This window comes from Benincasa hispida, chromosome 4 (genome assembly GCF_009727055.1).
Source record: "Benincasa hispida cultivar B227 chromosome 4, ASM972705v1, whole genome shotgun sequence".
In the NCBI taxonomy this organism is placed as follows: Eukaryota; Viridiplantae; Streptophyta; class Magnoliopsida; order Cucurbitales; family Cucurbitaceae; genus Benincasa; species Benincasa hispida.
In genome coordinates this window covers 45,601,987-45,617,532 of record NC_052352.1, presented here as the reverse complement: position 1 = coordinate 45,617,532, position 15,546 = coordinate 45,601,987, and the positions used below count along the sequence as shown (strand labels likewise).

At 32.1% G+C, this 15,546-nt stretch overlaps 1 protein-coding gene across 1 annotated transcript; it reads left to right on the top strand.

Moving 5' to 3' along the window:
• The first annotated feature begins 9,572 nt into the window (after positions 1 to 9,572).
• LOC120076221 (wall-associated receptor kinase 2-like) lies at positions 9,573 to 14,017 on the top strand. Its single transcript, XM_039029984.1, has 3 exons — positions 9,573 to 10,446; positions 10,882 to 11,049; positions 12,849 to 14,017. The coding sequence occupies exons 1-3, from the start codon at positions 9,573 to 9,575 to the stop codon at positions 14,015 to 14,017; spliced, it is 2,211 nt and encodes a 736-aa protein (XP_038885912.1).
• The last annotated feature ends 1,529 nt before the right edge of the window (positions 14,018 to 15,546 follow it).

Below are 15,546 nucleotides of genomic sequence, written 5' to 3'. Positions count from 1 at the left end.
AGATGGCTAAGCGACAGGTGAGATTGGGCATGGGTCTGACATCTAGGCGACACGGGTTGTGCCTGCGACAAACCAGAAGTAAACCTAGCGATCGATTTAGGCGAAGCTAGGTGACACGAACAGAGTAGAAGAGGTGGCTGGATGACGCTAGATCTGGTATCCATGAAAAAAATAGCAAACACACGACAACAAATCGATGGAGCGACGTAGATCGGGGTAGGGGCGGCGTGATGTGGATCTGCCCAGTAGCAGGGGCGGATGAATAGTGGATAGGGAGAGACATGCGACTGATCTGATGATGTATGAGCTGAAGTGCGGTAATGGAGCTGGTCTAATGAAGAGGGGCTGAGCGGTGGCAGATTTTGAGAACTATGGAAGTTGAGAACAGAGATCTGGGCGGAAGAGCGATAGCACGTGGATCTAGGTTTGCACAAGTTGAAACAAAAATCAAGCACCGGTAGATCTAGGTAGGGATGAGTCTATGTTTAAAGGTTGTGTAGGGGTTGGTCTAATGTTGCAAAGATAGAAATCTGAGGAGTGATTGGACTAGGGGACGCCAATGGTCAGAACTGTGAAGGTCGTGACCTAGACTACAGATTGATGATGATTTATGCTAAATCTGCCTCCGTCGATCGGTCATCAACGAAGATTCTGATACCGTGGGGAAATAATATTTGAATGAATATTTTCTATCTGCCTCCGTCGATCGGTCATCAACGAAGATTCTGATACTGTGGGGAAATAATATTTGAATGAATATTTTCTATATTAACTTGAGATTTACATAGAGAATTTATAGAAAGGACGATAACTAATGTTCTTAACTATAGTCTAAATATATATGTATAATACATAAATTAAAGCCTAAATATCTCAACATATATAATGATTATTGATAATCAATGAGTTCCTAGAGCAAAAGGGCATTGGTGAACGAGTTTATTTTTTTGTCAGATGCAATTTTCCTATTGCAATTTATGGTAGCCTGGTTTTTTTTCCCACTAACTTCTTGAATGGAGGCCTTGCAGGTTATGGATTATAGGGCTTAATAATCTTCCTCTCCATGCTTCTTTGGCTTTATTTTTTTATTTTTTTTATTTTTTTATTTTTTTTGTTAAAAAATAACCCATGTCTGCATCCCAAGATGTGAAGGAAAATGATTTTAATTTCATCAATTGGAAAGAAAAGAGAGAATGAATGGTAATTTTCATCCCGTCGTTCCGTTTTTTTTTTAATAGAGAAAATGACAAGTTTATCCTCCTTTTATTCATCCGTGATTATTTATAAATAAATATTAATTTAACAAAAGGGGTTGATTGCAAGTATTAAAAAATGAGATAATTGCTTAAATGGAAAGTTTATGAGTTATCGCAACGAACCTGATAGTTCAAGTGTGGTTTGTATAATTTTCTCAATTTTTTAAAAATGATCAATTTCTCCATTTTTTTCCATTATTTCTTCTTCCCCATTTCTCTCGTTCCCTTCCTCTTTCCACCTATTTTCTCACTTCCCCTTTCTTGATCACTCCCTCATTTCCTTACACTCTATACAAACTTTTGAGTTAATTTTAGGCATCTTTTAATGTTGGGCTAGTCCAATGCAAAAGGAAAAAAAAAATAACAAAAAAGAAAAAAGAATAACATGTTGAAGGAGAATATGAAGAGGATGAAGAGAGGGATCATGGTCTTGGGGGTTTGAAAACAGGGGAGAGGGGAAGGAGGAGATGTTAATTATGAGATATTAAAATACACATTAAAAAGAAAAAGGGTATTAAAAATACATATGAATGTTGGTGGAAGATCAATTATGTGAGGGAGAATGTGGATGGTGTTAAAAGTACAATGTATGAAGATTAGAGAGATTGTGGGACTACTTTTTGGAAAGCTTTCACATGGAAAGTGAGGAGGAAGAAAGATGATAATTTCAAAAAGAGATGTGAGAAGGTCAATATATGGGTGCATCCCACCTATTTTCCCGTGTTTTGCTGTTATTGCACGTACAAATAGTATTGGAATGTCTTGAATTTGTTTGTCGGCGCTTCGAACAACCAAGTACGGGTTACGTTGCCCTAGAGGCACCATTCGATATAATTTTCTGAAAGCATTCTCCCTACTAATACTGTTCTTCCTCTGCCCGTGGACGTAACTAACACACCGTTTGTGAACCACGTATACTGTGTGTCGATCTTCTCTATCTCTCATTCTTTTTTGTGTTTTTTAATTGTCGATTTCGTAACAAATAGTGAATTAAAATATTTCAAAAAAGTAAGAAGAATTTGTCATGTGATACATAATAATTTGACAATTTGATGAGATGCATAAAAATAGATCCATTTTATTATATATTTATGTACAAATAAATCAGCTTTATGTTTGGGATTAAACAAACTTATACTTCAATTAAATATTATTTTAGGTCAGATGGAGATTGGAATGATTTATAACCTAAACACATCTCACCTGTAGAATTGTGACTTGTTATTTTATTGAATTTCCTTTTTATTATTTCAAGAAATATGAAATTTGAAGAACTTATATTTGTGTATGCTTTTAGAAAAGTGATGTGTGAATTTCATAAAGTAGTCATGAATTTTAGCAATTACATATGTTCTTTAGGAACCATTGATTTTAGAAATGTTTGAGAAAAATATAGTTTTAGGATAATTGTATTAAAAAGCAATTTTAGAGCTAATAATGAACTGAATAACAATATTTTTAAATAATTGTTATATAAAAATCTATCTATCGATGATAGACTTTAGAGAAAATAGACTCTATTGACATACCATGCTTCATTACCCTAACTAACCTAAAGCATGGTATGCGGACAATATACTTAAGCTATTCTACGAAGTCCATTATTATTAAATTCTAATAACTTTTCTCAAAATAAATGGCTAGCAAAAACATTCTTTATAAAAATATGAAGAATAATCTCTGTTAAATAAAATTTCGAGAAAATTTTGGTAGTGTTTCCTTTGAAAACAAGAAATTCACACCTGAAAAAATTACGTACACTTCCGGACATATAGTTTCAACTCACATCCTACCTCCAAGTGCGCATATCCTCACCCACTAAAAATCAATTCAAAATCAACTACACAAGAGCACAATCTATAACTATTAATAAAAGAAAAATTACCTTGTATGGTAAATACATTTTAAAAAATCAAAACCATGATTTCAACATTTTTGTAATTGCAAATGTGAGAATCACATAGCAATCACATAGTAATAATATAGAAAATAGATAATAATCAATTTTCAGGCAGAAGTTTTTTTAACATGTTTAAAAAAAAAAAGTAAAACCTAAGGACATACGTCCAATTTTCAATATTAAAGTTGCAATTATCCCTCAATAAAAACATACAACTGATCTGTTTTACCAGTTATTACATAGTTGAAAATAGTAACATTCCCTGGAAACTATATCAAGCACTATTAATAATCTAATTTAAACATAAAATTTCAACCAGATAGGTGGCAAATATCTGCTCTAGTAGGCACATCTGGAATCCTGACACTACTTGGTGGAAAAATTTTGGAAGAAATGTTGAGCTAAAAGAACTTAGTGAGTGGTACCTTTTCATTGAAATTTTGTTTCTTTGGAAATATTTGCATGAAAAATATTAATTGAATTTTTGTAAATCAATGCAAATCATAAACATATAATCTCAAAACAATTAAACCATCAGCAAGCTTGGAAACAAAATTATAATCTCAAAACAATTACTCATACTGTCATAGAGTAAACTCAATATGCACAATAGAGAAGTATCTGGTCATACTATATATCGAGTAATATCAATACATGTAGTAGAGTAATCTAATCTGATTATACGTGCACGCAGAGATGCTCATAAAAGGCTAAACACCCCGACATACGATCCAAAGCCTATATGTGAACCAAATGGGTCTCAAAGATCTATATCTGGTATACAACGAAAACACATTCACATAGCATATCCGTTACACATAGATTCAGTGGTTTGTAGATCATTCTTTATCTCAAATCTCAAATCTTATATCATTCTCAAATCATTCTAAAAAAAAAACATATTCTCTTTAAACATAAGCACTTCTAAAATTCTCAATTAATATATGGTAACACATCTCAAATATTTCTAAAATCACTAATTTTGTTTTGTTTTGTTTTTTTTTTTTTTTTTTTGAGCTAACGACATGAAATTGCCAAAATTTTGTCGAGTTCTAGCAAAATATTAGAAGTAAGTTCAGGGAAGACAGGACTCTCCAAACACTATAAAAAGGAGACTACGCATTTGGTTTCAAGTCGTTTCAGTTAGAAACACTTTAAGCTTAGTTGTATTAACTTTAGTTAAATTTCCTTTGTTGTATTCTCTATTTTTTAGAGTGGGATTAAATGGTGTGAGTAGTATAAAAGCTTTGAGTGGGTGCTCATGTAATTGAGATTTGGAGAGAATTATTCTATATGATTGTAACAGTTTTTCACATATAGCGGACTTCTTGGTTTTTGGGAATACAAACAATATGGATACATGAAAAGGGATTGTCTTACAAGGTTCATGAAAGAGCTCTGAATCATATGCTAATGTTGTCTTCGTTGCCACGAAAGATGGCAATCCATTCTTCTTAAGAAAGACAATATTCATACTTATGGTAATGTTAACTTTACCGTGATAGAGGATGTGATGTTAGCAGTTCCTCAAGTTTGCTTGTGAGAATTGACTTGGAAATTAAGCATGGTGTGTGGTGAAGTTGTGTCAATGGCTAAAAAACGTACAAGTGAGCTAAGTAGATGGAAGTTTACATCATAAATTTCAGTAGGGTTTATCTTGACATATGACGAAAAAAGATAATCTTTGAAGAAGGTGGTATTCCAAGTTGGCTTGTTTTTTTGATGGAATAAGTTATAATTCTCCTAGTTGAGAATTATGATTGTCACTTAAGACAATGAATTTTGCAGAAGCTATGGAATTTTTTTTATTATATTTTGCCATGGTGGATTTGTTTGAGTTTTGGCAAAATATTAGAAGTATTTTTGTCCCACATCGAAAAAGTTTAGAGAAGACATGGGTTCCAATTACAACAAAAGGAGCTTATGTGTCTTTGGTTTCAAGTCATCCCAGTTAGAAATACTTTATGCTTAAGTGTGTTAACTGTAGTTAAATTTCCTCTTGTATTCTCTAGTTTGAGAGTGAGATTAAAGTGTGTAAGTAGTATAAAAGCTTTAAGAGAGTGCTATCGTAATTGGGAGTGGGAGAAAAAATTATTTTGTGTGATCGTAATAATTTTTTACATAGTGAATTTTTTTCGAGCATGTCATGGTTTTTCTTCAAATTTAGAATTTTTTTCTTAAATTCTTGTGTTTCCTAATTTTATTGTTATTATTTTTATTATTTTTATGTTTAATCCTAGTGTAGAATTTGGAGGTTTTTGTCAACAAATTCATGAGTAATTCTTGAAGAATTGCCATATCAAATTTCTAGAAGCATCTATAATCATAAATTCCTTCAAGTTTCAAACTTTTAGTAAATAATAATGATAGTAATTAGTAAAATAAATACTCTCCATTCTACAAGTGACATGTTCGAGTATAAATCGTTCCAATATCTACTTGACCTAAAATAATATTTAATTGAAGTATAAGTTCATGTTTAACCCAAATCTAAGCTAATTTATTAAATACATAAATATTTAAGAGGACTATTTAGGTTCATTTCGGTCAACATTCATCTTTATGCATCTCATTTTGATTATACACAATATATATATATATATATATTCCAAAAAAGAATTAACAAAAATTTGTCACAATAACAAATTATGATTAAACAATTTAGTAAACGGACTTCTCATATTCTCTCGTTTGATTGGTCTTTCTCCACATTATTATTATTATTATTTTACAGCTAACACCTATCATCTTCTACCTCTCAACCCTGTCTTAAAATCACCATGTCCACCATCTTCATCTTCTTCAAACAACTCCTCTCCACTCTATTTTTATTCGTTAATTAAAATTACCATTTTTCTCCCTTTTGGTTCCAACCAGCCTAACCTTCAAATTATTGTTAAAAAAAAAAAAAAAAAAAACCATTGGTCTGATGGATTCTTTTTCCATTCATGTTAAATTTTACCCTTCAAACTTCCATTATTTAATTGTTGGAAGAAATAATACAATTGGATGATAAGGTTAAATCTCCCCCTTAACTTCCTTATTTCCTACCTCCATATTCAAAACCAAAACCTAAAACTTATTGCCTAATAAAAACCCACCTATCAAATCCCTTTTTAATTGAGAAATTATTTCAATAGGTAAAACTATTGAAAATATTTACAAGATATAACAAAATTTTAGAACTATCAATGATAGACGATGATAGACACTGATAGGATACACTGATAGAAGTCTATCAATGTCTATCATTGATAGTTCTAAAATTTTGCTATATTTTATAAATATTTTGATTTATTTTTCTATATTTAAAAACAACCCTTTTTAATCCCTATATTTCTACAGTTTCCTTCATCCAACTACCAAAAGAAAAATTTATCAAAGTCTAACAACTTTATTGCTTCCCAAATGGAACATAATTCCAACTCCTATTCCCTTCAAAGTGTTCTCCCCTTTCTTTCTTTTCACTCTCTCTCTCTTCAACAATAAAAATATTCCCTTTTTTCTTATTATTTCTTCGTTTTTTTTAAAAAAAATAATAAGAAGACTTCTGATAGATTTGACAAAATAAATTAAAAAAAACTAGGCCCCTAGCTCACACTTATTATTTTTACAAAATTGGCAAAAAAACATTCCCACCTCACATTTCACCTTCCTACTTATTATTTGATATATACTTGATACACTACTATTAATACACACTTATATACTTGATACACTACTGATATATACTTGATATACTAGATAATGATACATACTTTCTTTTTTTATTTATTTCTTTCGATCTCCATTTTTCCTTCCTTATCATATATTTAGGGTGTGTTTGGATTACATTTGAAAGTGTTTAATTTAAAAAATAAGTCATTTTGGATGAAATTTGAGTGTTTGGCAACCATTCAAAAATAGTTTTTCAAGTCTATTTTAATCAATTTTTTATCAAAAGTCTTTAAGTAAAAATGATTTTTTTGAAAAACATTATTTTTCTTAAGTCAATCCAAACGAGTCCTTACACTCTTTTTAAATTTTTACCATCCAAATTTTACTTTCCATTTAAATTCCTAATGGAACAAGAATATTGAGTGTATTGTACTAGTGGTATAGTTTATCAATGATAGACTCTGAAAGCTACATATAAATTTGTCTATATCTATAATCTTTTTCATTATGCTAAAATATTTTGGACTTGATCGCTATATTTTGCATTCGCCCCATAATTTTCAGAATGATGAGGTTATGATATTTAATTAAGAGTGATTTTTAAACCACTAGATTTATATACCCTTGGTGATTACTCGCATGATATGTGAATGTGTTTCCATAGTATATCAGGAAGATATTCATATCTTTAGGACCCACTTCGACACATATAGACTTTGGACTATGTGTCAGAGTATTTACGCTTCTGATGGCAGCTCTACATTTATGTATGATTAGACTAGATTGCTTTGCTAAATGGTTTGAGATTTCTCGATGTTTAATATGATCAAATTTTGTTCCTGTTGAAATCAAAATTCCTCTACTACCCAATATGACTAGAGATTGGGTGGGTGAAGATTTTATTTTTTACACCTGAGCTTACTTGTTTCTCCTCTCCTTTAGATTTCTTTTCCAGCATTCTATGATTTACTATCTTGAGATTTATTTATTCATGTTTTTCGTTGATTTACAAAAATTCAAATTAATAATAGTTTTCATGAGAGCAAACTACCACTCACTGACCATGTTAGCACATTATTTCCCTCCTTAAAATTCTCGACCAAGTAGTATTAGAGCTCCAGGAATGATGTTCAATTTCTCCATCAGGAATGGGTCTCGGGGAATCCCTGCCCCGATGGAACGGGAATTCCCCGATTAAGTGGGGAATGGGAGAGGGAGTGGGGGAAAAAAATTTCTCATGAGCTAAACGAGGACGGGAAAGGAAAATGCATTCCCCGACCCTGCCCCGTTTCCCGTTCTCTGCCCGATTAGCTTTTACATATTTATTTAGTCTAGTTATCTAATGTTATATTATTATTATTATCATATAAACATTACATTTAAATTTTAAATTTGATTATTTATTGGGAAAGATAATGAATATGTTTAAATTTAATATTTAAATTTAGATTATATATGTGAATAATTTGATTTATATTTATTTCTTTCTACTAAAAAATTAATTAGTTTTTTTAGGCCAAAATTTGAGTAATTATCCTTAAATTCAAATTGTAATATAAAACTAACCATAATAAAAAAATTTAGTGATAAAGTTAATTATTTAATTAAAATTTATTCACATTAATGATTTAAATTAATTGGCTTTTTACAAAAAAAAAAAATGTAATAGGAAAAAATTTGCCACAGGGTACCTGATCCCCACGAATTTTCTGCAGGGAATCCATGCCCTGATCCCCGTGGGGAGTTTCACGGGGATGAAGAATGAAATAGGGAGTGGGAACGGGGATGGGAAATGAAATCTCCGGCTCTACCCCACCCCGTTGACATCTCTAATTGCATGCCTATTAGAGCTTATTTCCATCCTTAAAATTTAATGTTACTATGCACTCAATTATCCTTATAAATATTATTCCAATTATCCTTATAAATATTATTTTAAAAACAAACATTTGGTGAAACCACACCATTCATTGCTTTTTATTCTATATTATTATTTTATTATTTTAATTTTTTTAAAAAAAAAAGAAAGCTTCCACTTTTTTTTTTTTTCCCCAAGATCTAATGGCTCAAATTAAATGTAGTTTTTTTTTTTTTTTTTTTTTTAATTTGACAGGTGTGAACTACGGCTTTGTTTTTGTCATTCTTTTAGGAGTGTTGCACATGTCTTTTAACTTTAACCAAATATTGTTTTACTCTTAGGAGTGTTGCACATGTCTTTTTAACTTTAACCAAATATTCAATGGAAATAATCTATGATGTGATTTTGATTTATAGTCTGCCTTTAACTCGAGTGCAAAGAATCTCCCATTGTCGTATAAAGAAATCCAATATTTTAAAGTGTACACACTTTTCACGCGTGATTTATCCAATTTGAAAATGAAAAAAAAAAAAAATTACCAAAATTTCATGGTTTTCAAAAAGTAAACGTTATATGTGTTAGAAAGAAAAATCCTAGATATCCACTATCTCTATGTATTCTAATAAATCGTCTGTCATGTGATAAATTTTTTTTTTCAAATATTTTAATATTTTTGGATGTGGATGGTGAGAAGGGATACATCTTAATTGGTACATTCCTTTAGTTGACAACGAATTCTATAACATAGTTTCACACATTTTGTTCTAATTTGAATAGACTAATCTAGTATAATTTGTCTTTATAATTATATATTAAGAACACATGCAAGAGGTTAAGGTTGGTTATAAAGATTCAAACGCACACAAAGTCATCTCCATTGAATTAAATTTGAGACTAAACAATGAGAAGTGCAACAGAGAACCTTATCAAACTCATAATTCTGTTATCAGCAACTTTGGCTGCAGCAGCACCGGAGGCGGCGAAGGGGTTAACAGGCTGCGACGAACGGTGTGGGGACTTGAAAATTCCATATCCATTCGGGATAAAGAAAGGGTGTTACCTCGACGAAGATTTCTCCATTACGTGCAACAAAAGTCATGATCCACCAAAGGCATTTCTAAAAGACAGCAACACAGATATCACTAATATATCTATAATCCAAGGCCAGCTCCACATCTTGCAATTCGTAGCTAAAGATTGCTACACAAAAGATGGCCCTAGTGAAGCCTACACACCCACACTCGAACTCTACGATCTCACCATTTCCAACACCGACAACAAGTTTATTGTCATTGGTTGCGATACTTACGCTTTTATTTCTGGTGAAATTGAGGGGCAAAGCTACAAAAGTGGGTGCATGGCGTTGTGTGGAAACAGTACTAAAACTATAAAAGATGGGTCCTGCTCTGGGAATGGGTGCTGTCAGTTGGAGATTCCTAAAGGCTTGAAATATTTGGAGTTGGATGTACGAAGCTTCAATAATCATAGTGAGGTACTCGAGTTTAATTCATGTGGGTATGCTTTTGTAGTTCAACAAGATAAATTCACTTTCTCAGAGAAATATATTCATAATTTTACACAAGAGGAAGTCCCATTGGTGCTCGATTGGGCCATTCCGGCTAATACTTCCTGCTTAAAGGCTGGGAATAAAACCAATTGCAGTATATGTGGAACAAACACCAAAACGATTAGCTTTCTCGATGATGGATCTAACTATCGTTGCCAGTGTTTAGAAGGCTTTGAAGGAAATCCATATCTCCCTCAAGGTTGCCAAGGTAAAATTACTATTTCTTTTTTCCAAATCCTTTTATATATATATTACGTCTAACCCGTGTGGAGAGATTTGAATCTCAAGCCTTTCGGTTTAGATTATGTTAAGGATCTCACATTGAAAAGATGGAGACATTTGACATCGTCGTGCGTATTTGGTAAAAAAAAAAATGGTGAATCCAAAAAGATGTCCATCTTGAGGAGAAATATTGAGGATTGGGAAGTGAGAAAATCAAGGATCTTACAATGTTATGAGACCAGTAGTGGGATATTTCTGTCGATGTCAATTGATTTTGAGATCAAAACTCGTGTTATCTAATATTCAACTCATAGCCGCTTGGTTTTGTGATGGAAAATCACATAGTTATCTATCAAATCCTAAGATAGATTACTCTATTCATAGTCAATTGTTTTTTGAGATTGATTTTGACATTTTACAGATATAGATGAATGCAAGAATGGAAGCCATAAATGTACATACAAAGACTTGTGTGTTAACACACAAGGAAACTATACTTGCTATTGCCCCAAGAACCATGAAGGAGATGGCAGATATGGAGGAGAAGGTTGCACTCCAAACTCCAGGTCTTCTATTCATATAATCATCGGTGAGTTTATAATTGGTACCAAATATATGTTGTATACTATGTAATTAAAAAACTGTAAAAAATGTTTTAAAAAATATTTATAACTTGATATATTAACTAATTTAGTACATACTACAACTGTCCTCTATGAGTTCTTATGTGTTGAAATCGATCCAAATTTCTTGAATGAAAAAAATATGATTCTAAGGTTGACAAAGACATTGTTATGAGTATATCAACGAACCTGATCTTAAATAATCATCATATTTAGAAATATTAGTTCTTAGACCAGGATATGTAAATACTTCTCAGAAATTGATTTCTATATAAAATCTATTAGAATTAGAGGTATATTTTCTTTTTGAAGATAATGACTCTATTGTCTCTATTGTTGTTTTTCTTTTAAAATATCTTTCCATTTTGATATAGACTTAACTCTACAAAAGTATTATCAATAAAAGTATTATGATTTATTACATAGATTTAAAAGTTTGAAAATTTAAAAGATTGGGAAAAATATGAAAGTTACTTGTGAATGGTATGATATTTATATCCTGATCAGGAATGAGAAAATTATCTTGTAGCTTTAATACTAAAATTAATTAAAATAAATATATACTATACTAAGTAATAAAATCTTAAAATTAGGTAAAAAAAAATATTAATGATACCTCTTCAATAGAACGTTGTTGAGACTTTAATCTAAAATTTTAGGTTGAAAAAATATCTATAATAAAAAAAATTGTTGTTGATTTTTCTTCTTTTAAATTTCTTTTGAGTTGACGACTAAAAAATTTCAATAGGTAATAACGCTACCAGAATCTAATCTTAAAACAAATTAAATTTAGAAAATTATATAAAAAAAAAAAATTTGAACCCACAACATCAACATGTGTCCTAGTTACCATTACACCAACTTTTGGTTGTAGGAAGAATGAAGATTTTTGTATATATATGGTTAAATATTACTGAAATTTTATATTAAAAATGCAAAATATGAAAAATTAAGGGGCCATGATTTAAACCCACAACCTAGGGCTCCAATCTATTCCCCAATTACCACTACACCAACTCCTAATTTCAAGAAAAATATTACTTAAATTTTATATTAAAAATGTAAAATACGATAAGTTGAGGAGTTTAGTTTCTTGTTGTTCCAAGATTCGTAGATTTTATACTTCAATTTACTCTAAATAACCAATGATGACATCTTTATTTTAAATAATTTTAAACGATTATGATGTGTATTTTTCAATTAATTTTTAATAGATATTAAAGTTTAATGAAAAATAATTATTATAATTATTTATTGGACTATTTTCAAATAAAGAAAAATAAATTAACTTATTTACAAATATAGCAAAATGTCATTATTTATTAGTGATAGACGACGATAGACCACGATAAAAATCTATCTATGATAGATGTCTATCACGGTCTATGACCCACTAATAGATGTTTATCGTGCTCTATCACTAATAGACAATGATATTTAGTTTTGTTATACTTGTAAATATTTTCAACAGTTTACCATTTAAAACAAAAACCCATAATTTAATGGTTTCAAAGAATCGTACCAAAAAAACTTAAGCTAATGGGTGAATGTATATTTAATATTATATATCTAATACTTCCCTTCACTTGTGTGCTTGAAATATGAAGAAGACCCAACAAGTGAAAATGAATATTAATTGGGGAGAGGGAACAACATTACACTCTACCATTTTCAATCATCGATTGATCAAAAGCTTAAACTAATGGATAATATAAATTTAATATAATATATCTAACACGTATATTATTGATGATATAAAATGCAGGAATTTGTGTGGGGTTTGCAGTTCTAGTGATTGGCAGTGTATGGTTATACTTGGGTTACAAAAAGTGGAAATTTATCCAACAAAAAGAGAAGTTTTTTAAGAAAAATGGAGGTTTGATGCTTCAAAAACATCTTTCTGAATGGCAATCACCTGACATGCTCAAAATTTTTACACAAGAAAAGTTAGAGAAAGCTACAAACAAGTACGATGACAGTGCAATGATTGGTAAAGGTGGTTTCGGTACCGTTTACAAAGGAGTCTTAGATGACGGTTCGACAGTTGCAATCAAGAAATCAAAATTAGTGAACCAATCCCAAACTAACCAATTCATTAACGAAGTCATTGTTCTATCCCAAATCAACCATCGCAATGTGGTCAAACTCATAGGATGTTGTTTGGAGACAAAGGTTCCATTGTTGGTGTACGAGTTCGTAAACAACCGCACACTCTTTGAACACATCCATCGCAGAACCAACCAAGCTTATCTTCCATGGGAAGCTCGCTTGAAAATAGCTTCCGAAATTGCTAGCGTACTTTCATATTTGCATTCTTCCACTTCAACTCCAATTATCCACAGAGATATTAAGTCAAATAATATACTTTTAGACCAAAACTACACAGCAAAAGTCTCTGATTTCGGAATGTCAAAGCTTGTTCCATTGGATGGAACTCAAATATCCACAATGGTGCAAGGGACTATTGGATATTTGGATCCAGAATATTATTTAACGAGTGAGTTGACGGAGAAAAGCGATGTGTACAGCTTTGGAATTGTACTTATGGAGCTCATAACGGGCAAGAAGGCAGTGTGTTTTGATGGACCAGAAGAAGAGAGGAGTCTAGCGATGTATGTGTTGTATGCAATGGAAGAAGATCGTGTGGAAGAAGTTGTGGAGAAGGGAATGCCGACGGAGAAAAACTTTGAGCAAATAAAAAAGGTGGCAGAGTTAGGAAGAGAGTGTGTGAGAGTAAAAAAGGAGGAGCGACCCAGCATGAAGGAGGTAGCTATGAAGTTGGAGGTACTGAGACAGATGCAGCAGGTTGAATTTTATTCATGGGGTAGAGACAATTTGTTGGATGGAGTTTCAAACTCAAGCCAACTTGTTACCATTAATACGAACGAGAGCATGGATGTTGGGGACTTAACACTTGTCAAGGATAGAAGATGATATAAGAATCGTTAAAAATTGAGAGTGTTGATTAATAACATCAATTTCATGTTTTTTTTTAGTGCAACATCTATAGGTGGATGATTAATTGGAAAAAAAATGCTTGTTAATTAACGTTGAGTTAAACTCATTTTGGTTTAATCAAACAAATAATTGGCTTGCATAGATGTAGAATTTTATATTACCAAGGCTAATGTTGGATTTTTCTTATGATTATGAATGTTTTAAATTCATCATTTCCATCATTCAATACTAATGCACTATAAGAATTTGGGCTTTAATGTCGGTTGGAAAAAGTGAAATCGGATATATAATATCGGTTTTGTTTTTTTTTTAAAAAAAAGCGGATTTTTAATGTTGGTTTAAAACCGACATTAAAGACCCGCTTCACTTTTTCCTCTAACTTTCTATTTTCCCCCCATTTTTTCCATTTCCCTCTTCACTCTCCCTCTATTTTCTTTTTCCTCTCATTCTCACACTTCCCTCTTCAGATCATATGCTTTCTCACTCCTCTCTTCCGAACCCGTGTCTGTTGCTCATTTCGTTTCTCACTCTTCTCTTCCAAACTCCTCTCTTCCAAAGTGGATTTGCTGGTCATTCCGCCGGATCTGCTGTTCATTTCGTCGTTATTCGCGTGTCTCTGCTGGATCTGCTATTTGTTTCGCCGTCGTTTGCGTGTCTCCAGATCTGCCGCCGTCGTCGTTCGTCGTTCTGCTGCTGTGTCATTCCATCGTCGACGTGGAGATGGTCATTTCTATATCTTTTGAGGAATCACTGGTAGCAACCAAGGATGTAGGGCAATCCTCGGTAACGGATTCACTAAGAGGTTCCGGGAAGTCATCGGTAAGCGTGAAAGCAGTGATGGATTTAGCCAACGATAGATTGTCCGGCGACGGAAGAGTGATTACGATAACCCGTTTAATCTTATTGGACTCCATCTTCTTGAAGCACCGAGGAGATACAGAAGTTCAAGATGAGAGAGCAAACTGCTTGTTACTAGGATGCAATCTCCATCTTTGAAGTTGTTAAAGTCAAATTATGAACAAATCAAAGGGATTGGGGACGAGGAGTAGGTTAGGGGAAAGTCCACAGTGGGAAAGGACCTCGGAAGCTTAGACGTTGAACAAGGTCAGGGTCAGCATCGTGGTGGGCCATTTCCACGGTCTTCATATAGAAAACGCGAGGGAAAGCATCAGTGAAAAGGGAATTTCCTTTATCCACTTTTTGGTGGCTTTGAATCATTACAACTTTTTTAGGAAATTGGTACAGATGTTCATTTAAATTTGTCCTCACTTTTCAATTGGATCTAATTTTGGTTTCTACTAATGTCATCACCATATTAATTTACCATTTATTCGTTTTTCTGTCTTTCTTTTTCTTTTTGTTCTTCTCGTGATTTCTTCTATTAGTGACATCTTCGTTTTTCAGCTTCTAGTATAGTTTTGCTCTTCATTTCGAGTTTTGGACTTCAAGCTTTTGCTAATGGAGATGGTCATTTCTATATCTTAAAGAATTTTGGGTACGTAATG

What these genes read in the sequence shown, in the direction of transcription:
- LOC120076221 (XM_039029984.1), top strand. Translation starts at nt 9,573, where the DNA reads ATGAGAAGTGCAACAGAGAACCTTATCAAACTCATAATTCTGTTATCA. An exon ending in TCTCCCTCAAGGTTGCCAAG is followed by an intron (nt 10,447 to 10,881) that starts GTAAAATTACTA and finishes GACATTTTACAG; the next exon opens with ATATAGATGAATGCAAGAAT. An exon ending in TTCTATTCATATAATCATCG is followed by an intron (nt 11,050 to 12,848) that starts GTGAGTTTATAA and finishes TATAAAATGCAG; the next exon opens with GAATTTGTGTGGGGTTTGCA.